At 40.1% G+C, this 23,985-nt stretch overlaps 1 protein-coding gene across 1 annotated transcript in view; it reads left to right on the top strand.

Annotated features, from left to right (window-relative positions):
• SEX4 (dual specificity protein phosphatase (DsPTP1) family protein) overlaps positions 1-23,985 on the top strand; it is a 417,122-nt gene that overhangs the window by 199,219 nt on the left and 193,918 nt on the right. Inside the window, exon 11 of the mRNA XM_089412062.1 lies at positions 21,902-21,961. Coding sequence (XP_089268188.1) covers positions 21,902-21,961 — 60 coding nt within the window. The remainder of the gene's footprint in view (positions 1-21,901; positions 21,962-23,985) is intronic.

The following is a 23,985-nucleotide window of genomic DNA, read 5'->3' as shown; positions in this document are numbered from 1 at the left end:
TGGGGTGGGAGATTCACCAGATGGACGTCAAGACTGCGTTCTTGAACAGGGTGATAGAAGAAGAAGTATACATTGAACAACCAGAGGGTTTTGAGACACATGAGAAGAAAACTCACGTGTGTAGGTTGAAGAAAGCTTTGGATGGGCTTAAACAAGCGCCTAGAGCATGGTACGATCGAATTGATGGTTACTTGCAGAAAATGGGAATTGTCAAGAGTGCGCAGATCCCAACCTCTACTATTTGACTATAAAGAATGAGCCTCTAATTCTGGTGTTATATGTGGATGAACTTTTTCTAACAGGTTCATCTAGGCTCATCAAAGATTGCAAGGAAAACCTAGCTACAAAATTTGACATGAAGGATTTGGGATGGATGCATTATTTTCTGGGGTTGGAAGTTTGGCAGCAGAAGGGTGAAATTTTCCTTAGACAAGGGAGATACGCTACATAAATTTTAAAAAGGTTCAGAATGCAAGCATGTAGACCCATGGCTACTCCAATGATTACCAACTCGAAGAAGATTGATGCGTTTGAAGATAAAGAAGTCGATCCCACCTTGCACAGGCAGCTCATGGGGTCCCTGATGTATCTGGTCAATACTAGGCCAGACATTTGTTACGCTGTCAACACCCTTAGTCAGTTCATGGTGGAACCGAAGAGGGCACACTGGGCAACGACCAAGCATGTTCTCAGATATATATACAAGGAACAATCGAGCATGGATTAATGTACCCCTGAGGCAATGATATCAGACTGAGTGGGTTCACTGACGCAGATTGGGCTAGAAGTTTAGTAGATCGGAAAAGTACCACTGGGTACTATTTCAACATTGGATCAGGAATGACCTCCTGGTGTAGTAGAAAATAGAAGTCCGTAGCTCTAAGCTCAGCTGAAGCTGAATATATGGCAGCTAGCACAACATCGTGTGAAGCCATATGGCTTAGAAATTTGATTGTGAATCTATTAAGGAGAAGGATGGAAGCGACCAACATTTTGTGTGATAATCAGAGTTGCATCAAGCTCTCTGAGAATCCAGTTTTTCATGATCGGTAAAAGCACATTGACATCAGGTGTCGCTTTATCAGAGACTGTGTCCAACGAGGTGTAGTACAGCTACAATACACTTGGATAGGAGAACAGGTGGCAGACATTCTCACCAAGGCCTAGGAGAAACAAAGTTTGTTTATTTTAGGGAGAGGATGGGGATGATTGAGAATCTGTTCAGTGGCAGAAATGGATAGTGTAGTACTTAAGAGGGAGCTATAGTATAGATGTAACAGTGACAGTGGCAATGTCATGGGCAATAGTACAGATTGCAGCAACGCAGTGGATGAAGGAAAGCTGGTCGAGCATCAACAGCACAGAGGACCAATGTCATAGATCAGTGTGATACTTCTGTTGGGAAGTATTGCTAGAGCACATTCCTCGCTAAGAGGGAGTGTTGAATTTTGGGTAGCATCGGATGTGCTCTAGCTCCAAAATTTTGTGGAGGAGCTAGAACACATGAGATCTCCAAGACCCAGAAATCGTTTGGTGAAATTCCACCTGGATTGTATTTTATTAAAATAATTAATATTTTTAATAGGGCTCCTAAGTCTAAACTTAGGAAAATTAAAATATTAATGGGTAATGAAAATATGGGTGAGAAGCTTCTAAGAGACAAGGATCAAGTCTAATTTAATCTTAGTCGTTGATTAGAGATTAGATCATGACAGTTAATATCTCAATAGGAAAAGTATAAATGAAGACTTGAGAGTCATTTGGAGATACACCGGGCAAATACTCAGTAACCCGAGGGAAATCGATTCTCAAGAAGTAAGAGTTCGATTTCAAAGAGAGAGTTGCAGGGTGAAGGAAGCGGAGGGTATCAACATTAGTCGGAGACTGAGGAGGAGGGGATGTGGTGCATTAGAGGGACAACGCAAAGGGACAACTCAGAGAGTCAGCGCAGCAAGGAACGTAGTCCTCATGCATAGATGACGCAGAGGTGACGCAGTGGAGGTTGGAGGGTCTCTTGGGTGTCAGAATTTCTCCAAAGGGTGGAGGAAAATTATCTCAGGTGTTTTCACAAAGGTTTCTCTATGTTATGCAAATCATTCCTTGTAAAGAGATTGTTGTTGAAGAATAATAAATAAACCCTCATCTGCTGCACTAGTTTTCCCACATTGGGTTTTTCCGAGGACTATTGTCCAAAAACAACTATGTTGAAGTGATTGATTCTTGTGCTTGTATTTCAATGTTCTTTTCTCTATGCTATTATGTGACAACTGCAGTATAATTTATTTTGATGTTTACTTAAGGGTTTTGTAAATAACATATTGTGGAAAATGAGTAGGAGAAATAAATCAGTTACTGCAATAGAATTTCATGTTAGAAATTTTCACAACACCTTCATCAACTGGGTCAAGAATTCGTGTATATTAAATCCCCCTTGAGCCATGGGTCGTTTATGGTTAAACCCATCACTGTGTATACATGCACAAATCTTTCCTGATCTAGTTGGCTGCCCCACAACTGGCCAAGATTATGGCTCTGATACCACTGAAATATTCCTAATGGAAATTTACAATGATAAATAAGAAAACATAGCAAAAACACACACATAAAATTACACCATATTAAACACCCAGAAAATGCCACAATCTGCGCTGGGATACAAGATAAATGTTGGGTAATTCCAAGATATATGTTGGGTACAAGATAAGATCAGAATGCATGCACCTAGGCTTGCTTAAGGTAAGCTAACAATGCCCAGGTGATGAAATCAGCTGCTCCGACACAAGTGTGGTTGTCCCCAATCAAGCTCTACGCTGTCCCCCTGAAATCTTCACTGCTGGCTACAAGAAATGGCTGCTAGTACCTCCTCCGGTGCTCAAAAAATTCTGGAAATTAACCTCAGGGTCTCTACCAATAACCCACAAAAATCCATGAAGGAATTGGCCAAATGTTAACCTTGAAATTTCGGCCCAATTTCCCCTAGCTCCTCTAGTTGGTCACTGAGTTGGGACCTTGTTTGACTCCTCAGATCTACACAGAAAATTCTTGCAAATTAATCTTGGCCTCTCCTCAATAAAGCCAAACAAACCCAGAAAGTGTTTGTTCTAGTTTTGACGCTCCAAAATTGACCCCAAAATGCTTGGCCCTCCTCAGTTGCTGGAAAATGTCATATGTGATAGTTGGAGCATTTTCTGCTCCTCAAAAGCTAGGAAATCTCCTCCAATTCCCCTCCAATCAAATCCCAAACAATCCTAGCTCCTCAATCCCTCTCACTGGGCCTCCCACAAAAAGCTCCACTACTCCCTGCACAGTCATAGGGAAAAATAACGTAGGACCAGCCACACCAATTCATTATGCTGAGAAAGGAACCATTGCTTTTGGAATTTTCCTCCTTCTGACAAGTATTTATGTGAGGAAATAGCCCAACAACGACAAATCTCTTCCCTTTGGCACAATACCTCTCCAAGCCCTACGTAGCTCCCTTTTCTGCGTCCCACTGATGTCGAAAACGCATGCTACTGTGTGGTATCCTCCCAACTACCAAAGATGAGTAGAATTTTCCTCTCTAGGGTGGCACTCGTGGTCCAACGAAGAAGAGGGTGAGATTTCCCCTTGGAAACCTTTGGTGCTAAACAACACTTGTGACTCCGCTGAACAACTTGAGCAACAATGTGTAAAATGACAAATGATCAGAAGTGCTCTATATAGCCTTCAACCCCCTATTTATAATTGTTACCTCCCTTTCTTTGTGGGTCCCTTAGCCAACTATTTCGACCCCCTTCCCACACAATTGACTTTTCCTCCAAGGGGTGTGTATTCCATGAGGGGTGGCCCCCACATTCCACTAAGGTTGGAATTTTGAATTTCTCCTAAGTCCCATGTACCCAAAATGTCTCCAATACCCAGATTACAAAATTGTGCTAGGCTTAGCACTTCCCCAATAAACTCTGTTAATCCTATTAAATGAAAAATCAAAATTGGGGATATTACACTCTTTCTCATTTTTTTCTTCAGCGCTTCTCCTCTTCTCTCTCTCCCTAGTAAAAATGGGTAATAATAATGGTGTCTTTTCCCTAGAATCTCCTTTTATGTCTCATTATAATGGTTGTAACTTAAACTAATATCTAATGGCTCAGATTAAATTCTTGACCAATAAGATCTACGGTTGTGATATAATCTCCCATTATCACAACTTAAACCACTTAAGTCACTTTAACTTTATAAACTAAAGTTATGTTGAAATTTGGTACCGGAGGACAGGTGGTTCCCTTAGGCTTTGATCTTTGGCCTAGGGAAAAGTGTCCAAAAGAATTTAATTTTTCTCCTAAAGTGACTTTATAATTTTATAAAGTTAAATCTAATTTAAAAGTGACTTTAAGTGATAAAGTTACTAAGTCTAATTTTAAAGTGACTTTTATAAAGTCAATGAAAAATTAGAAAGGAAAAGTGACTTTGGAAATAAATGACTAAGTGGGTCTTTATTAAAGTGGGGTGAATTAAAAAATAAAAAGTGAGATTTAAATGAGCATTTAATCTCAGCCATTGATCTAAATCTATTTCAGCCATTGGATTTAGAGATCACCCAAAAGTCACTTGGATCACCCAAGAGTCACTTGGAGTTATATTAAGGGAGGAAAAGGAGGAAAAGATCACATTCGATTCAATTCTTTCATGAGCAGATTGAGAGAAGGAGAGCAAGGGAGATTTCTGGGCCGTGTAACAACTGCGGAGTATCAGCAGCGGTGTATCAGCAACAACAGCGGTGTATCAGCAACAGCAGCGGTGTATCAGCAGCTGTGTATCAGCAACAGCAGCGGTGTATCAGCAGCTGTGTATCAGTATCAGCAGTTGTGTATCAGCAACAACAGCGGTGTATCAGCAACAGTAGCAGTGTATCAGCAACTGTGTATCAGCAACAACAGCGGTGTATCAACAACAACAGCGGTGTATCAGCAACAGCAGCGGTGTATCAGCAGTTGTGTATCAGCAACAACAGTGGTGTATCAGCATCAGCAGCGGTGTATCAGCAACAACAGCGGTGTATCAGCAACGATGTATCAGCAACAACAGCGGTGTATCAACAGCGGTGTATCAGCAGCGGAGTATCAGCAAGGCTGAGATAAGTTGTAAAAGTCTGTTTGCTGATTTTTTTGCTGAACATTTCTCCTATTGTAAAAAGGCATTTTCCAGAAATAAAGAAGAGCTCTCAAACTGGTTTTCCCCAAGAGTTGTAGGGGGTTTTTCCAGGGTCACATTGACCAAAAATCTCAGTGTTTAAATGTGTTTTAATGGCTGTTTATTATTGCTGATTTTTATTTCTGCAATTTCCAGCATTCTGTAAAATTTCCAGAATTTGTGTTTTCAGCAAATTTATTTTTTCCAGCTTGTTAAATGTATGGTTATGGGAAAGGGCATTTAACTATATGGGAGAAATAAGGAGAAACTGAAAACCGGGGTGGGAAATGAGAAATTTCTACATGGTATCAGAGCTTGAGTGCTGAAGGGCAGTTTGGGACAGCAAAAGAAAAAATTACAGTTGCTGAATTTTCACTCAGAAAATTCCAGCAAGCTGATTTTTTTTCATAAACAACAGTTTTTTCTTTACTACAGCAGTGCTATTTTTCAGTTTTAAGACAGCATGATGTCATTGGAATTAAGGGTGGAGGATAGGTTGGATGGGCATATAAATTACAGCGTTTGGAAGGAGAGAATGCAGAGTATCTTTGAGGAGGCAGAAGTCTGGGATATCATGGTGCATACCACACAGAACCCTGTTGTTGTGCCCACTGATGCTACTCAGTTGGCTGCTTATAATAAAAAGAACAACAAGGGTAAGAGGCTGATTCTAGACGGAATCAAAGACCATTGCATTCCTCATGTGAGAGGAAAGAGCAATGCCCATGAGATGTGGACAGCATTGTCCAATCTCTACCAGAATACCAATGTGAACCGGAAGATGGTCCTGAAGGAGAAGCTGAAGAACATTAAGATGGGTAATGATAGTGCAGCTGGATATCTCACAAAGATTACTAATGTGAGAGATGAGTTGGCAGCGATTGGAGAGGCCATTCCACCCACTGAGTTGGTGCGGATTGCAGTGAATGGCCTCCCCCGTTCATGGTTGAACTTTGCTGATGGGGTTTGTGCACGTGAGACCCTTCCCACATGGGAGAGGTTTTGGGATGATTGCATTCAGACAGAGATCAGGAAAGGTCAGCTTGGGGCAGCCAAGCTAGTTGAGCAGGATGAGGATGTAGCACTGGTGGCAGGAGGCAAGAAAGGCAAAGGGAAGAAGCAGGCTTCCACAAGCAGTGGTGGGGGCAAAGGCAAAGGTAAAGGTAAATAAGGTAACACACAGAAGGACTATTCCAAGGTGAAGTGTCGGAATTGTCAAAAGATGGGACACTATGCAGTTGTGTGTCCGAAGAAGAAGAAGAAGAAGGGGAAGAACCAGGACGTGGCAACTTCAATAGAGATTGAGGACTTTGCTGGTCGTTTTGACCGAGAGTTTGCGTTCACTACGTGTGAGTCCTCTAATGCAAGATCACCTGCCACACAGGTTCAGAGGGAGCATGCTTTTCCCTCGATTAGCGGAGCATCTTCAGGTATCTGGTATGTGGACAGTGGGGCTTCACGTCATATGACAGGAGTCCGTGAGTACTTCTCATAGCTTTCAGAGAGTGGCACTGATATTGAGGTAGTACTCGGTGATGACAGAGTTGTTAGAGCAGTCGGGGTGGGGACAGTGAAATTTCAGAGGGAGTCCAAACCTCCCTTGAAGGTGTCAGAGGTTCTTTATGTGCCAGGGATGAGGAAGAACCTCATATCCGTCTCAGCTTTGGAGGACAGAGGATATGAGGTACTGTTCAGGGGAGGACAGGTGTTGATGTATCCCAGGGGCACTCCAGCTGATTCAGCTAGAGTGATAGGTGTACGCCATGCAAAGGTGTACAAGTTTGCATTCCAGCCCCTTTTGGCATTGAGCAGTAGTACCGACAGCAGAGCTAGCAGTTCTGAGCTGTGTGAGATTTGGCACCGCAGGATGGGACATATGTATCATGGAGCCTTGAGGACATTGCGGGAGATCACTACAGGTGTGCCAGATTTCAGTACTGATCACTTTGATACTTGTAGAGGTTGTGCGATGGGCAAGTTTGCCAAATCCCCTTTTCCCAGCAGTGACAGCAGAGCGACTGGGATACTTGATTTGATTCATTCCGATGTGAGCGGTCGAATGTCTCATGTTTCCTTGAGTGGATATGAGTACTATGTTTTATTCATTGATGATCACTCTAGGAGGACCTGGATTTATTTTTTGAAGACCAAGAGTGAGGTCTTCAAGCGGTTTCAGAAGTTCAGAGCTCTTGTGGAGACTCAGACAGGTCGAAAGATCAAGTCCCTGAGGTCGGACAATGGAGGAGAGTACACCCTTGGAGAGTTTGTTGACTATTGTGCGGAGGCAGGCATTAAGAGGGAGTTCACTGTTCCTTACAACCCCCAGCAGAAAGGGGTTGCGGAGAGGAAGAACAGATCCATCATAGGGGCTGCCAAAGTCATGTTACATGATCAGGGGTTGCCATTGTTCTTGTGGGCAGAGGCCTGCAACACAGCTGTTTACTTGCAGAACATGAGTCCGCATCGTGCCTTGGGGCACATGACTCCGTAGGAGGCTTTCTCTGGGAAGAAGCCTGATATTGGTCATCTTCATATCTTTGGATGCATTACATACTCCTATATACCCAAGGAGAAGAGGACCAAACTAGAGCCCACCGCAGAGAAGGGTATCTTTGTGGGCTACAGTGAGACCTCAAAGGCCTTTCGGATTTACATTCCTGCACAGAGGAGAGTTGTTGTCAGACGAGATGTGAAGTTCGAGGAGGACAGGGCCTTTAGGAGGTCACGGGAGTTAGAGTATCTGGATCAGCCAGACCCTCAGCAGCAGTTGAGTCAGTCGCAGGGATCTAGTGGGCAGGGATCAGGTGGATCCGAAGGTACATCTATGAGGATGTCAGGTCCGTCAGTGAGCAGTGGCTTGCCGAGCCAGAGGGGTGGTGCTCCGGGCAGCATGCAGAGCAGTTCACTAGGGAGTCCACTGATGGACAGTTCACACGGTGCCTCAGCTTCTACAGGTTCAGGTGCAGGCAGGAGGACAGCAGACAGACAGTCAGGAGTTCAGGCTACTGATGGTGATGAGGAGGAGGAGTTTCATTCTCCTATGGGAGAAGCATGCTCAGGGAAGAGAAAGCCCAAGTGGCTTCAGGACACCTTGAGAGATGCCACATCTGTTGCTGAGCCGAAGAGGCCAGTCAGAGAGAGTAGACCACCTGAGAGGTTTTGTAGCTATATGGCGATGGTTACCAGCATCCTTGACTCTGAGCCTTCTAGCTATGAGGAGGCAGCTAGCCAGCAGGTCCGGAGAGAGGCCATGCAGGAGGAGTATTCTTCTATCATGAAGAATGATGTTTGGGAGGTGGTGCCGAGGCCTGAGGGCAAATCCGTGGTTACTTCTAGATGGCTTTACAAGGTAAAGCATGCTGCAGATGGCAGCATTGAGAAATTCAAAGCGAGGTTTGTGGCTAGAGGGTTCTCCCAGGTAGAGGGAGTTGTGAAGCTTGAGTATATTTCCACTGATGAGCAGGTTGCAGATATCCTTACCAAAGCCTTACCACGGGGCAAGCATGTCTACTTCAGAGACAAGATGGGCGTGGTGAGGAACACCTTCCTCGGTAAGAGGGAGTGTTGAAATTTGGTACCGGAGGACAGGTGGTTCCCTTAGGCTTTGATTTTTGGCCTAGGGAAAAGTGTCCAAAAGAATTTAATTTTTCTCCTAAAGTGACTTTATAATTTTATAAAGTTAAATCTAATTTAAAAGTGACTTTAAGTGATAAAGTTACTAAGTCTAATTTTAAAGTGACTTTTATAAAGTCAATGAAAAATTAGAAAGGAAAAGTGACTTTGGAAATAAATGACTAAGTGGGTCTTTATTAAAGTGGGGTGAATTAAAAAATAAAAAGTGAGATTTAAATGAGCATTTAATCTCAGCCATTGATCTAAATCTATTTCAGCCATTGGATTTAGAGATCACCCAAAAGTCACTTGGATCACCCAAGAGTCACTTGGAGTTATATTAAGGGAGGAAAAGGAGGAAAAGATCACATTCGATTCAATTCTTTCATGAGCAGATTGAGAGAAGGAGAGCAAGAGAGCAAGGGAGATTTCTGGGCGGTGTAACAGCTGCGGAGTATCAGCAGCGGTGTATCAGCAACAACAGCGGTGTATCAGCAGCTGTGTATCAACAACAGCAGCGGTGTATCAGCAACAACAGCGGTGTATCAGCAACAGCAACGGTGTATCAACAGCTGTGTATCAGCAACAGCAGCGGTGTATCAACAACAGCAGCGGTGTATCAGCATCAGCAGCGGTGTATCAGCAGCTGTGTATCAGCAACAGCAGCGGTGTATCAGCAGCGGAGTATCAGCAAGGCTGAGTTTCAGCAAGGCTGAGATAAGTTGTAAAAGTTTGTTTGCTGATTTTTTTTGCTGAACATTTCTCCTATTGTAAAAAGGCATTTTCCAGAAATAAAGAAGAGCTCTCAAACTGGTTTTCCCCAAGAGTTGTAGGGGGTTTTTCCAGGGTCACATTGACAAAAAATCTCAGTGTTTAAATGTGTTTTAATGGCTGTTTATTACTGCTGATTTTTATTTCTGCAATTTTCAGCATTCTGTAAAATTTCCAGAATTTGTGTTTTCAGCAAATTTATTTTTTCCAGCTTGTTATATGTATGGTTATGGGAAAGGGCATTTAACTATATGGGAGAAATAAGGAGAAACTGAAAACCGGGGTGGGAAATGAGAAATTTCTACAAGTTAATGTTCTAGAGGCCACTTTTGGAAATTCTCGCGAATGTGGAAGAAACTTTTTTGAGCAAAAAATTTCAATAGTTTTCATCACTTGTTTAAATCTCAAAACTGACCTAAATTTTTTAGTTAAACAAGATTTGATTCATTTTAATCGAATGTTAATTTTTCAATATTTTATGTTGTAACAATCAGTGTTTTAAAAATCGGCCGTTTCGAAACCGAAACGGCCGAGTTGAACCGAGTTGAAGCCTGGAGGAGTGACCCGGCCAAGGATACAGTCTGGTTGGCCGAGTCACCCATGACTCGGCCGAGTCATTCAATGACTCGGCCGAGTCATGGGTGACTCGGCCAACCCGGCCGGTTCCGATATGACTCGGCCGAGTCACAAGGGAACGGCCAGGCACACGTAATGCGGATTAAAATAATCATTTTTTTTGGATTTTTGAATTGTTTAATGAATGTTATGGATCCCAAACTGTTATAATAATATGCTAAATGTTTTTGGGGTCTATTTCCCCCTCCCAAACCCTATTTAAGACACCCAAATGCTCTCATTCACTCACAGCAGTCTTATGCATTTGAGTGAGAGTCTTCTTTGAGAATTAGTGAGCAGTTCTTGAGTTTGTTTTGGAGCAGCAGTGAAGAGTCTTGGAGGAGCATTGTAGCTGGAGTGAGGAGCTTCTTGGGCAGCCATTTGGAGCAGCATTGAAGAGCTGATTCTTGGAGCAAGCTTGAGGAGGCAGTTTGTGCCTGAAGGTATTTTTTTCCACCTCTATAAATCTGTTTTTGCTTAGTAAATTTTAGGTGCATATCAAGAAAGCTTAGAGAGTGTTTTTTGTCAAATAAATGAACATTGAATCAATGTTTTTTTTTTTTTTTTCATTTTCAAATTGTTTTCCTAGTCAAAAAATGGCACCTAGAGCAAGAGATCCTGCTTGGGCATATGTTGAAATGGTTGATAGTCAAATGCATTGCAAATTTTGCCATAGGAAAATTAAGGAAGGTCCTGGGGGCATTAATAGGCTGAAACAACACTTGGCAGGGATTAGAGGCCAAATTACCCCATGTACCTCACCAGAAATTGGGGAGATTAGAAAGAATTTGTTGGCCAGCTTTGAGAAATTTAAAGAAGATAAGGCTAGACAAAAAGAGATACAGGCTGAAATTGGGAGGAAGAGGGAGATACAGAAAATGATGGCTACCAACCCCCACTATGATTTTGAGGGTTCTTCCTCTATCCCTCAAACTGAGACATCCAACCCTTTTCGTTATGTTCCTCCCTCTTTTGGTTCTGTTCAAGATAAGGGAAAGGGTAGAATGAATTTGAAAAAGGGTGATGTGACTATCAAAAGTTATTTCACTCCCTCCTCTCCATCAGATGCACATGGTCCTGAAGTTAGTAAAGGTCAAATTCAGCCCACTTTAGATGACCAGTGGAAGAAAGAATTGAGGGAGACTGCTTGTGAGTACATAGCTAGATGGTGGTATGATGCTGCTATCCCCTTTAATGCTGCTCGTTCAGCATATTATGAGCCTATGTTTGATGCCATACATGCTGCTGGAAAAGGCTTCAAAGGCCCTACTATGCATGAGCTAAGGGGGTTTCGTTTGCAGAAAGAAATTCAATCCATTAATGAGTATTTGCAAGAGTTCAGGGACTCATGGGCAAGAACAGGGTGTACCATCATGTCAGATGGATGGACTGATCAAAGAAACCGTACCATCATAAACTTTCTTGTCTTCTGCCCACAGGGAACCATGTTTTTAAAATCAGTTGATGCATTTGATAAGGTAAAAGATGGCCACTTGTTGTTTCAGCTATTGGATCAGGTTGTTCAGGAGGTGGGGGTGGCTAATGTTGTTCAAATCATCACAGATAATGCCTCTAACTATGTTCTTGCTGGTAAACTGTTAGAGGAAAAACACAAGACCATCTTTTGGACCCCATGCGCTGCACATTGCATAGACCTCATGCTTGAGGATATTGGAAAATTAGATTGGGTCAAAAACACTGTAGATAATGCCAAAAGCATAACAAAATTTATCTACAATCATACACTAGTTTTGAGTCTCATGAGGAAACACACTGGAGGCAAGGATATTATTAGGCCTGCCATCACTAGATTTGCTACACATTTTTTGACATTGCAATCTATGCTTTCCCAACATAGAAACTTGCAAAAGATGTTTTCTAGTGATGAATGGAATCAAAGCAATTGGTCTAACAAACCAGAAGGCAAAGAATTGAAAAGGAAAGTCCATGAAGAAACTTTTTGGAGAAAGTCAGCAGAGATTGTGAAGCTTGCTGAGCCACCAGTTAAGGTGTTGCGGTTGGTGGATGAGGAAAGGTTGGCTATGGGCTTCATTTATGAAGCTATGGATCAAGCAAAGGAGCAAATAAAGACAACATACAAGGATAGAGTGGCAAAGTATGGGCCCATTTGGGCAATCATTGATGAAAGATGGAACAATCAACTCCATCGCCCTATACATGCAGCTGGGTATTTTTTGAACCCACGGTATCATTATAAAGCTAAGGAGTCAGGAGCTTTGAGGGGGGAGGTCAGAGATGGACTGGTTGATTGCATTGAACGCATGATCCCATCGGAGTTTGATCAGCTGGAGATACATCGACAGGTCACATCCTTCAGCAATGCATCAGGTACCTTTGGGAAGAACCTAGCAAAGATTGCAAGAGAAGCAGATGAGCCAGGTAAACAAAAATTTCAATTTTCAATTTCTTAATGGTTTTACTTTTTTTATTAAAGTTTGTTAAATCATTTATAATTTGAAAGTTAGATATAATTTGTAATTTTGTTGAGCTTCAGCCTTCATCTAACTCATAATTCATTACACTCCTATGTTTTTTGCAGCACAATGGTGGGAGGCCTTTGGTGGCCAGTGCCCTGAATTGCAAAGGTTTGCAATTCGTATTTTGAGTCAAACTTGCAGTGCATCTGGGTGTGAGCGCAATTGGTCTGTCTTTGAGAGGATTCACACAAAGAAGAGAAACTGTTTGGATCAAAAACGGTTGAATGATCTAGTTTATGTCCAATACAACCTTCGACTCAGACGAAACCAATTGCTGAACAAAAGACCTGATTCAGATCCCATTGTGTTGGAAGACATTGATCCAACATCAGATTGGGTAGTGGAGAGTCGTCCACCAGAGTTTGATCCTGATGAGGATCTTGATGTAGATATAGATATGGAGACATCAGTTGAACTTGAACATGTTGTTCAACTTCAGCCTGTTCTGTTGAATGCAGATCCCAATCCACCAGCCTCAGTCTCACAGCCAGCAAGGACTCCAGTTGTAGGTGCTTCCTCTGCTCAGCCACGACAGAAGCGCAGCCGCATATCTACTCTATCTCAGCTTGCATCTGCTGCACAGCCTGCTAGTGGTACTGGTACCACTTCTACAGTTGCAGTTGGAGACGATGATGATGAGGAGGAGCCATGGGGCCCCTTGTCTGACTCTGATGATGATGATCCAGAGATTGGTCGAGATGATCTTGGCTCCTCTGGCAGTAGCTACTAGCCAGTAGTACTAGTATTGCAGTCTGGTCACCATCACAATTTACTTTTGTTGTAGAGGCCATTTCTAGCCTCCTTGGTTATTTGTATTTTGTTTTGAGTCTTTGATCATGTATGACAGTTGACCATGTATTGCCATTGGGTACCATTTTGATATAGTGGATTGGTTCATGAGCCTACTTTGATCATATGTTGTCTTCCATCTATATTATAATGCTGTGTGTTTGGAAACATGAATGAAAATCTTTAAAATTATGTTTAAAATATTTAAAATTATGTTTTTTAATAAAAAAAATAAATATTTAATGTATTTTTTACAACGACCGAGTCATTGAAATCGAGCCGGCCGAGTCATTACCGTTTCGGAGTCGGAGTCGGAGTCGATCCTCGGCCGAGTCGGAGTCGGAGTCGGAGTTTTAAAACATTGGTAACAATCACTTATAACAATTCTTCTTCCAATAGCAGTCACTTTATTCAATTATCTTAAGTCTTTCAATAACAGTGAGTAATTGTAGATAGAACATAAAACCATATGCACAATAGAAGACAACCAAGAACAATAGAGTCACAGAGATTTGGTCAAAGACTAGGGAAAAACCCCTCAAGGGGGAAACCCTTCCCAAATTCTTCTTCTATTAGATTGTCATTAAATGTTCAACAGAGAGATACATAGTCCAAATACATCAACAGCTTAGTCAAAGGTCAAGGCCTTGACTAACCAAATCAGCGAACCAATATCCATTTCAATAAGAGCATAAAAGTCAAATCTGCAATTTTCTACAAAAGTCAACAACAGTCAATGTTGCCCTAACCAGTCAATAGTTTCAAAGTGCCCAAAAAAATTAGGTCAAGGAAATAAAGAATTCAGTCTCTTCTGCTAAGTCAACCTTAGTCAAAACAGTCCTCAAAACAACCTTCAAATTTGGTCAAAGTCAAAGAATAGACCTGTGGAAGCCCTAGATTTAGAACAATAGTCACAGATGGTCAGCACATGCCTAGAATTTTCGGTCAACAACCTCCTAAATTTAGTTTCCCAAGAACAGATCAGAAATCGGTTAAAGTAGCCAAAGTCAACCAAAGCCAAAGCGAGTCAAACTATTCCCAAATCAGAAGCCAAACTCAATCAACAAATTTCTCTCTCTCCTCTTCGGACATAGGAGCTCAGACCCTGCAATTATAGACTAGATCGAACCAAGAGAAGATGAAATGAATGTGTGATGATGCCTCCAAGTGATGCTAAGTGATGTATATTTTTATGTGGTCTTGGGGGTTGAATTTCGTCTTCCAAGCTGACTTGTACTTTTTGTGTTGTCATGGTTCCACATTAAAAATAATGTTTTCCCATGTGCAATTAAATTCTTCAAAGGGCTAGTAGGGTCTCCAGAGGGTGAGAAAGGCCTGTCCAAGGAGGGAATTTTTCACTGAGTTGCCAAATTTCAACATCTAAGCTAGATATAATTGTTGTATGTTTTCTTTTATAAATGTTGAAATTTACTTGCATGAAAGATCATATCTAAGCATTCTCTAAAGTGTTGAATCTTTTACTTTCCAAATTTGTATCTTGTGTTGGGTTTAACTAATTAGTTGTATTTCATAAGTAAATATTTACATCATGCTCTTATCTTCATTGAGATTTACTTACTATGTCTAAGGCTCTTGTAAGAGAAATCTTCTAGACTTAGCTCTATTTTACTACACACTTCTAGGGATACCCCCTTGGATTCAAGCAAGTTGACCAAAAGTGAGAGAAGAACCAAACTAAGGTGATAGTGGTACCTCTGCTAGGGTTATCACAACATTTTGTTTGTGGATTAGGGCTTTTTCAACTTAGATGCTAGTTGAAGAGGTAACATGTTGTATATCTAACTTAACACTTACATATTATTGGGACACTCTTTGTTGATATATTGGTGTAATAATTTAGCAGCAAATTGCTTCAAAAATTCTAGCCATCAACTCCACAAACAATTTGCACAAATCAAACCACAAATTTCACGGCAAAACAAGGAATGCTCTGATACCACTGTAATGTCCCAAATGATAAATTTGTTGGATATTGCTTCAGAAATTTTGCCATTAATTTAAATAAACAATGTGCACAATTTGAACACAAATCAACAAAAAAAAACTAAAAATATAAACCGCAACTGAAGAATGGAGAAGATAAATGTGCAAAAGAAATCAACTGTATTTCATTATATGCAATAGATATCATATGCTAGTACAATAATATGGAAACAGCTGAAATAATGGCCACTCAAGAAATCTGCAACAATACTGCACTGGCCTCCAAAATAAAGCTAAACTGATCACTGCGCCAGTGAATTTTGGATGAATCCACCAAGAGGAGAGAAGGGTTCTCGCCCACTCTCACTGCATCACCCGAGGGTTTCCGTCCTAGGGCTACAATTAAAGTTGGGAACCCATGGTTCTCTGAACCTCTCCACAAGAAACAAGTACACAACTCCAAGATGTCTCCAAATGATTTCTTTCTCCTCTTTTATAGATCTGATGGATGGATCTCCAAGCATCTAGAAGCATTTTATTTTATTATTTTATTATGATCCTGAAGCTCCTCTCTTGACTTTATCTTATGTGACCTTTTAATTTTATTTTATTTCACTTAAGTCGCTTTCGGCCTTTTTCCTCCAATTAATTATTTTTTCCCTTTTTAATTAAATGACTAATTAAAGTCATTTTTAGCTAGGAAAATGGTAAATCACCCACCATACTCTCTCCAACCACTGGAAATCACTTCTCGGCATGCCATCCTGTAGATCTTCTCGTTTTGGTTTCAACAACCTATTACACTAAGGTGTTTTGTTAAATATTCCTCTTGGAATGCCACCTTGAGTGTAATTAATTAAGTTATGCCCAATAATAACCCTGCTTATGAAATTTGTCAGAATGCAACAAAATGAAAGGAAAATTGTGCAGATGATAAAATATGCCAAGCGAATGCCATTGGATCCCATAAAAACTCCTCAAAACTTCCCCAAAACCCCTGATGACATAAACTTGCTCCCATGACTTGGCCATCCTATGCCCTGGAAATCCACCTAGGTTGTACTATAGAGGAAAATAAATATGGGGACATGACAAATCCTCCCGCCCCAAGATTGGTTGCCCTCAAGCAATCTGCACTTGTTCACTGTAGAGGCATCTGCAAACTGATACCATGATCCCATATGAACCACTGGTCCACATTATGCCTCCAGGCAATCCAAACATGACTGGATCCCTCAATACCTAAATCCGATGCCCATCTCTGACTCAACCTCATACCAGTAGATTCACCTGGATCCCAATGCCACCATGGCCAATCATCATCCAAGTCCCATGGCTCTTATTATGCTCTGTCTTTGACCATAGATGCTACTCCACCAGTCAACCCCACTATGTTGATGCGGTGATGGAATATTGATGGATGGCCAACCTATGCCCTGCTACCAATTGGGGCATGTAGTGTCCCCTATCTCTAAGGGCCCCTGTTGTACCACACTCCTGACTAAGAATGACACTCCATCAATAGGATACCAACTCATGATCTGCTGCCAATCCATCCTATGTGAAGGATCAGATGCGTAGGCACCTATATATGGAAAAAGTCCCCATATGCTGCACCATGCCCAACTCATGCTGCTTTGTTTGATCCATCAACAACATCTATCCAAGAAATCCTGCTCCTCTCCCTATAATGGGCAAAAGTGGGCAAGCTGTGCTGCAAGCCCTATCTATGTACTCCTGGAGAGGGATGCTCCTTCAAAGTACTGCAACTCTGCTAAATGCCTGTGCATCTACCTTCACCTCATCAGTTGGTGGGCCCCAACAATCCTCCCTCATCTGACTGGAAAATCCATGCTCCTCTATTCTACCAACCTGTTGCAAATCTATCTTGTCAGGCTCCAACATCTCCTGATGACAAGTGCTTGCAAATACTGTCACCCTACTGGTTATCTGTACATTTGTCTGCTCCTCATAAATGGCTGGCCCCGAAGATGGTTGCTCGTCCTCCTCCATCATGGGCTCAGGATGAGCTACCAATTGGCTCTCCACAAAAGGCTCATCATGCATATTGTGCATATCACCCTCCCCAACTAACTCATGCTCCACCATATGCTGCTCATGATGAATTGTCACTAGTGACTCATCACCCTGAATGTCTCCCATAGGATCCATTGACTGTTTACCATACACATTAGAATATATATTTGGCCTACTGTCAACAACTCCACATGCCTGCTCATGCTCCTCATAGGCATCCTCGTATGAGCCCATGGACTCATCTAAAGGAGAATCCTCATCCTGAAATTCAGAAGGAATCTCCTTCTACTCTACCTCTGCCATCTCCTCCGCATCACTCAAGCATGAGTGGTTAGGTCCCCAAGGTTCCTTGCAAATGAAGCAAATACCCTTCCTTGTCATCTCATTCTTACTTCATGGTCGGTCACCACCAATCATCTACAACTCCTCTTGGGTCAATCGTCTCGTACACAGGTCAATGTTCTGCTTAACCAACCTTTCATCTAGCTCATAAGCAATGGGTGAGACCAATTGTTGTCTCCTTCAAATGGGCAACAATCTAGATTGCAACCTCCTGCAAATGGTATCATCACCTCCCATACATGAGGACAAAATGGACTGCATGTGTGTTATGACCGTGTTAGGATGATGTTTCCTAATGTTGAAAAAGCATTGGAACATCTTCAGGATCAAGTCGTCACACTCCAGCTCAAACATGAGGTCATAAGATCTAACCAAGGCCATGACTTCTAGAATCTCAAGCTTTTTCTCAAAGGTAGGACCCTCACTTTTATCCAAATTCTGAAAAGTCTGTACTATTAGTCTGAAAACTCTCTTTATTATGTCATCACTACAAGGAGGTATAGGTGTGGTCAACGTCATGATACTACTAAGACAAGAGGCAACTGGAAGTTTGACCCCCACACAAGGGTGCTCCAAATACTTGTGTTGTATTAAGGAAAGCATGGCTGGTTTTAGATCCCAAATTAAGCTTTTCCCATCTGACTGATGCACCTTGGAAAGGAGTGAGGCAAGCCCTTCTAGTTTTAGAAGGGCTTTTACTGAAAACCCCATAAATCTCAAATCTGTCCCAAGTGCATAACTTTTGTATCCCATCTTAGGCTCTTCCTGTTGTCGTTTTTGTTGTAGCATAGAAACTATCCCCTTGGAAAGGGATTTGTTGATTGTTGTTGCTAGTTTATTAAGAGAGTTTATGAATGTTTGATCCATGTTTTAGTTCAATCACGCTGGCATATCTTATCCACTCAACATGACAACAATAAACTTTTGATTACATGCTCAACTGACTCAATAGATAGACCTCTCACATCAAGACATACTCATCCCTCACAAGTCACATTCAACAATTACATAGAGGTCCAAATATAATATGAACACCTCATGTAAACTCACCATAATCTCTCACTAACTCAGCAAATATAAAAAACTTTCTTTGAGAAATTTTAACAAGCAGTACTTTTGTCAAACACTTTGCAGATAAAGTGGAAACACTTGTAACATAAATAATATGATACCACATTGCATGCATGCAAAACTCAGGTGAAACAAAGTAGACCCAAGTGCTGGAAATGACCCAAACAGGTAGCACACACCACCCATAAAATATTATTGTTGATGCTGAAGAAGAACTAGAGTTTGTGCCCTCAAAACTGCTTAGAAAATTTTAAAAAAATAACTTGGATCTCCTGACACCAAACCCATAAAACCCAGAAATGGTTTGGCTTAACTCCAAGCCCAGATCAAGCCTACCAAGTGGTGTGAATTACTCAGTTTACCAATAAAACGAACTGTTGAATGAATGTTGATTTATAGCCCGATTACTTCTCGGAAAATTCTGAAATTTTAATCACGAACTCCTCTCACAAAACCCAAAAAACCTAGAAAAATATTGGGCAAATTCCAGTTGACCCAAAAAGCCCCAATTTGTGGAAATTCCCCTATATGCCTAGCTCTGCGCACTGCTCCAAATAAGATAAATTTGTACCACAATGCTCCAACTCTTTAGTCCTGCAAACCCACTACAAAATCATCAACTCAAATGAAAGAAATCTCCTGCAAAACCTCTGACAAATAAACTAGGCTCCGACAAATAAATTGGGTTCTAGTAAATAAACTCAACCCAACAAATAAACTCAGCCGCAATAGATAAATCTAGCTTCGGAAAAGAAACTAGGCTACGACAGACAAAGTGGGCCTAACAAATAAACTTAGCCCCAGTAGATAAATCTGGCTCTGGCAAATAGATTAGGGTTGGGAAAATAAATTGGCTGCAGCAAATAAACTCAACCCAACAAATAATTTCGGCCCATCAAGAGAAATTCAACACAGTGGAATAATTTTGGCCCAGCAAAATAATCTCGTTTCAAAAAGATAAATTTGGTCCAGCAAAATAATTTCGGCCTAGGAGAATAATTTTAGCCTTGCGATAAATCCAGATTTGGTCCAACAATTTTTTTTTGACACACTTGCAACAATTATCCTCTGACAAATAGATTAAAAATTTTAATCCACAAATATAGCTTACTTCTCCAACAAAATATAATTTACTACAACAAAATCACAACGCCTACAAATGGAAGAATTTAATCTTCCTTCCTCTGGAAATAATTTTCTTTCGACACCTCCAATATAAACCCTCAAACAATCTGCAATTAAAACCCTACAAATGGAAGAATTTAATCTTCCTTCCTTTGGAAATATTTTTCTTTCGACACCTCCAATATAAACCCTCAAACAATCTGCAATTAAAACCCTACAGATGGAAGAATTTAATCTTCCTTCCTTTGGAAATAATTTTCTTTCGACACCTCCAATATAAACCCTCAAACAATCTGCAATTAAAACCCTCAGGAGAGCAAGAAAATTCATCTTTGATACCACTATATTATTCCAAATATAAATTAAGCAGCAAATTGCTTCAAAAATTTTAGCCATAAGCTCCATAAACAATTTGCACAAATCAAACTTGAAATTTAATGGCAAAACGAGGAATCACTGATACCACTATAATATTTCAAATGATAAATTTGCTGGATATTGCTTCAGAAATTCTGCCTTTAATTTAAATAAACAATGTGCACAATTTGAACCACAAATCAACAATAAAAACTGAAAATATAAACTGCAACTGAAGAATAGACAAGATAAATGTGCAAAAGAATTCAACCTTATTTCATTAGATGCAACAAATATCATATGTTAGTACAAAATATGGAAATGGTTGAAATAGTGGCCACTCAAGAAATCTGCAACAATATTACACTAGCCTCCAAAATAAAGCTAAACTGATCACTACTCCTGTGAATTCTGGATGAATCCGCCAAGGGGAGAGAAGGGTTTTCGTCTACTCTCACTGTATCACCCAAGGGTTTCCGTCTTGGGTCTACAACTAAAGCTGGGAACTCCTGGTTCTCCAAACTCCTTCACAAGAAACAAATACACAAATCCAAGACGTCTCTGAATGATCTCTTCTCCTCTTTTATAAATCTGATGGATAGATCTCCAAGCCTCTAGAAGCATCTTATTTTATTATTTTATTATTATTCTAGAAGCTCCTCTCTTGACTTTATCTTATGTGACCTTTTAATCCTTTTTAGCTCCCTTAAGTCGCTTTTGAAATGTATATGACTAAAATATTATTAAAATAGTGATATGTAATATTATTTTATATCACTAAAGTTGCTTTTGGCCTTTTTCCTCCAATTAATTATTTTTTCCCCTTTTAATTAAATGACCAATTAAAGTCATTTTTAAGCTGGGAAAATGGTAAATCGCCCACCATACTCTCTCCGGCCACTAGAATCACTTCTCAACATCCCATCCTATAGATCTTCTCGTTCTGGTTCTAACGAGCTACTACACTAAGTTTTTTCCATCAAATATTCCTCTCAGAATGCCACCTTGACTGTAATTAATTAAGTTATGCCCAATAATAAACTTGTTTTATGAAAGTTGCCGGAATGCAATAGAATGAAAGACAAATTGTGCGGATGATGGAATATGCCAAGTGAATGCCATTGGATCCCATAAAAAGTCCTCAAAACTCCCTTGGAACCCCTGATGACATAAACTTGCTCCCATTACCTGGCATCCTATGCCCTGTAAATCCACCCTGGCTGTACTATAGAGGAAAATAAAAATGGGGACATGACAATTGGTTTAGTTGCCCACTTCAATTTTTAAATTATCTTTTGTTTAACTGTGACTCTATGAGTACTTTATAAAGTTCTAGAAACATTTTTGTATCATTCAAAAGCATGACTTGGTTGTAGAGTTTGTACAACAAGGTTTGATTTTGGTGGAATATGTTATCACAACAGATAACACTTCTAATGTGAATAAACTATTGCTAGCTCCATACAAGCATCTACCATAGACTCTGCAATAATTGGAAATATATAAATTGAATATCTAATTAGTTATGCTGCATGCATTAATTTTTTTATTCTATTTTCTTTTTGTAGTTGGCATACATGTTTTGGGTTCTGGGCTACAAGTTGGATGCCGCCAACGAAATGTTACAGGTATTCCTTTGAACTTTCTAATGAAGGTATTGTTCAAATTTGGATAATATTTCCCTGGTAGGAAATAGTACAGCTGGTGGAAACCACCATAACATTATAACTGGTGGAAACAGCCATATTATTACAAATGGTTTCCTCTAATTGGTTCACAAAATAAAAAACATGATTTTTTTAATTTCAAAAATTGGAAAAAAATGGTTGACATTGTGGTTCTCAACTCTTCGTGTTGATATCTAACATCTAGTGAAGGAAATCTGAAAATTTATCTTACCCTTTGCATCTATGTTTTTCTTTTGTTAAATTTTTCCCTTGGAAAAAAGCTTTATATTCAATATGTCAAGAAAGAAATCAGAATATGCATTCCATGTATTTACAATAGCTCTAAAGCCTTAAGTCTCTGCTTCTTCATATCACCACAGATCTCATAGGGATATCTATAATCATAACAAAGATAACAAATACAGTCTTCCATGGGCTGTTACAGCCAACTTTATGTGCCTCTCGGTACTCCAAAATCACAAATCAGTAGGACTAACTGAATCATAACAGCCTTTAGGCTCATATATGAAAAACCCAGCAAAATTCCAGATGTTCTATGAGTCAATAAATAGAATGGATAATATTACAACGAAATCTAACACACACACAAGTGACAATTTAAAGTCCCAATCACCAAGATGTTAGTTTTTTGCTGCTTAGGAAGACTACCCATTGTACCTCAGTAGCTCTTCCTTTCTCTTTTGGTTGTCTTTTCTCCAACTCAAAAGGGCTTCCCTAAAGATAGGATTCCTAAGGCTATGGAGTAGAGGCTGTAGGTGATGATTGAAGAGTAAACCTTAACAAAGAATATGGTTGTAGTATAGGAAAATGGAAAATTGATATTGGGAAATAAATATTAAGAGGAAGGTAAGATGAAGGGAAAAAGGGCATGATGATGATGTGACTTTTTCCTATCAACCTATTGGGCTAATGGAGTAAAAAAACATGTCACAAACAACAATTTTGAAGCAGATCATACTGTAGAAAAGGGCTAGTTACCACATTCCACCAACTTTCACCAACAAAATGGATGAACGAACTATTTGATACATTGATCTTAAAGGATGCACTTGAGGTGAAAAAGGCCTAATTTGACACAATTAAACCTTGGGCATTTTCTTGAAATATTTTGTCGAAAGCTAGCCTTGGAGAGATAAATTTGCTATCATCAATCCAATATAGAACTGCTAATTTATGGCTGAAATGTGCTTCCAAATCTGTAATTTATTTGATATAAGAAAGGAGAACAAGTGCAAAAACAAAACAGAAAATAACACAAAAGGGAGAGCCTTCTCACATTGTTTTACTCAAAGAGTGGCAACAAGAAGCATATACAACAACATGAATAGTGTTGTTTCTGGTAGCCTCGGATGTTCTCTAAGTCTCAAATTTTGCAGGGAGGCTTGGACACATGTATTCCAAAGAACCCAGAAAGCGTTTTGGGAAATTCTACTCAAAAATAGTTGTATTAAAATAATTAATGAGTTTTTAAGTGACTTTAAGTCTAAACTTAGGAAAATAAAACAATTAAAGGGTATTAATATAAATTGTGGGTGTAACTTCTAGAAGAAGATGATGATCAAGCAGAAATGATCTTAGCCATTGATTAGCTTCTAGTTTGGACATTTGAATGTCAACAGGGAGATTATTTAAGGAGGCTTGAGGGTCACTTGGAAAGACAGAGAGTTTAGAAGTTCGATTTTCTGAAGCAGAGCAACTGTTGATTTGGGGTAGCATCTGATGTGCTCTAGGCCTCAAATTTTGCAGGGAGGCTTGGGCACATGTATTCCAAAGAACCCAGAAAGCGTTTTGGGAAATTCCACCCAGAGACAATTTTATTAAAATAATTAATATTTTTTAATGTTACTCTAGTCTAAACTTAGGAAATTAAAAATATTAATGGGTGTTAATCTAATTACAGGTGCAACTTCTAGAAGAAGACAAGGATCAAGCTGAAATGATCTTAGCCATTTATTAGCTTTTAA

Source organism: Pinus tabuliformis, chromosome 3_1 (genome assembly GCF_031772625.1).
Source record: "Pinus tabuliformis cultivar Carrire ecotype Pingquan chromosome 3_1, CPIR1, whole genome shotgun sequence".
NCBI lineage: Eukaryota > Viridiplantae > Streptophyta > Pinopsida > Pinales > Pinaceae > Pinus > Pinus tabuliformis.
The sequence above is the reverse complement of the archived record's forward strand: the minus strand, read 5'-3'. Positions and strand labels throughout refer to the sequence as shown.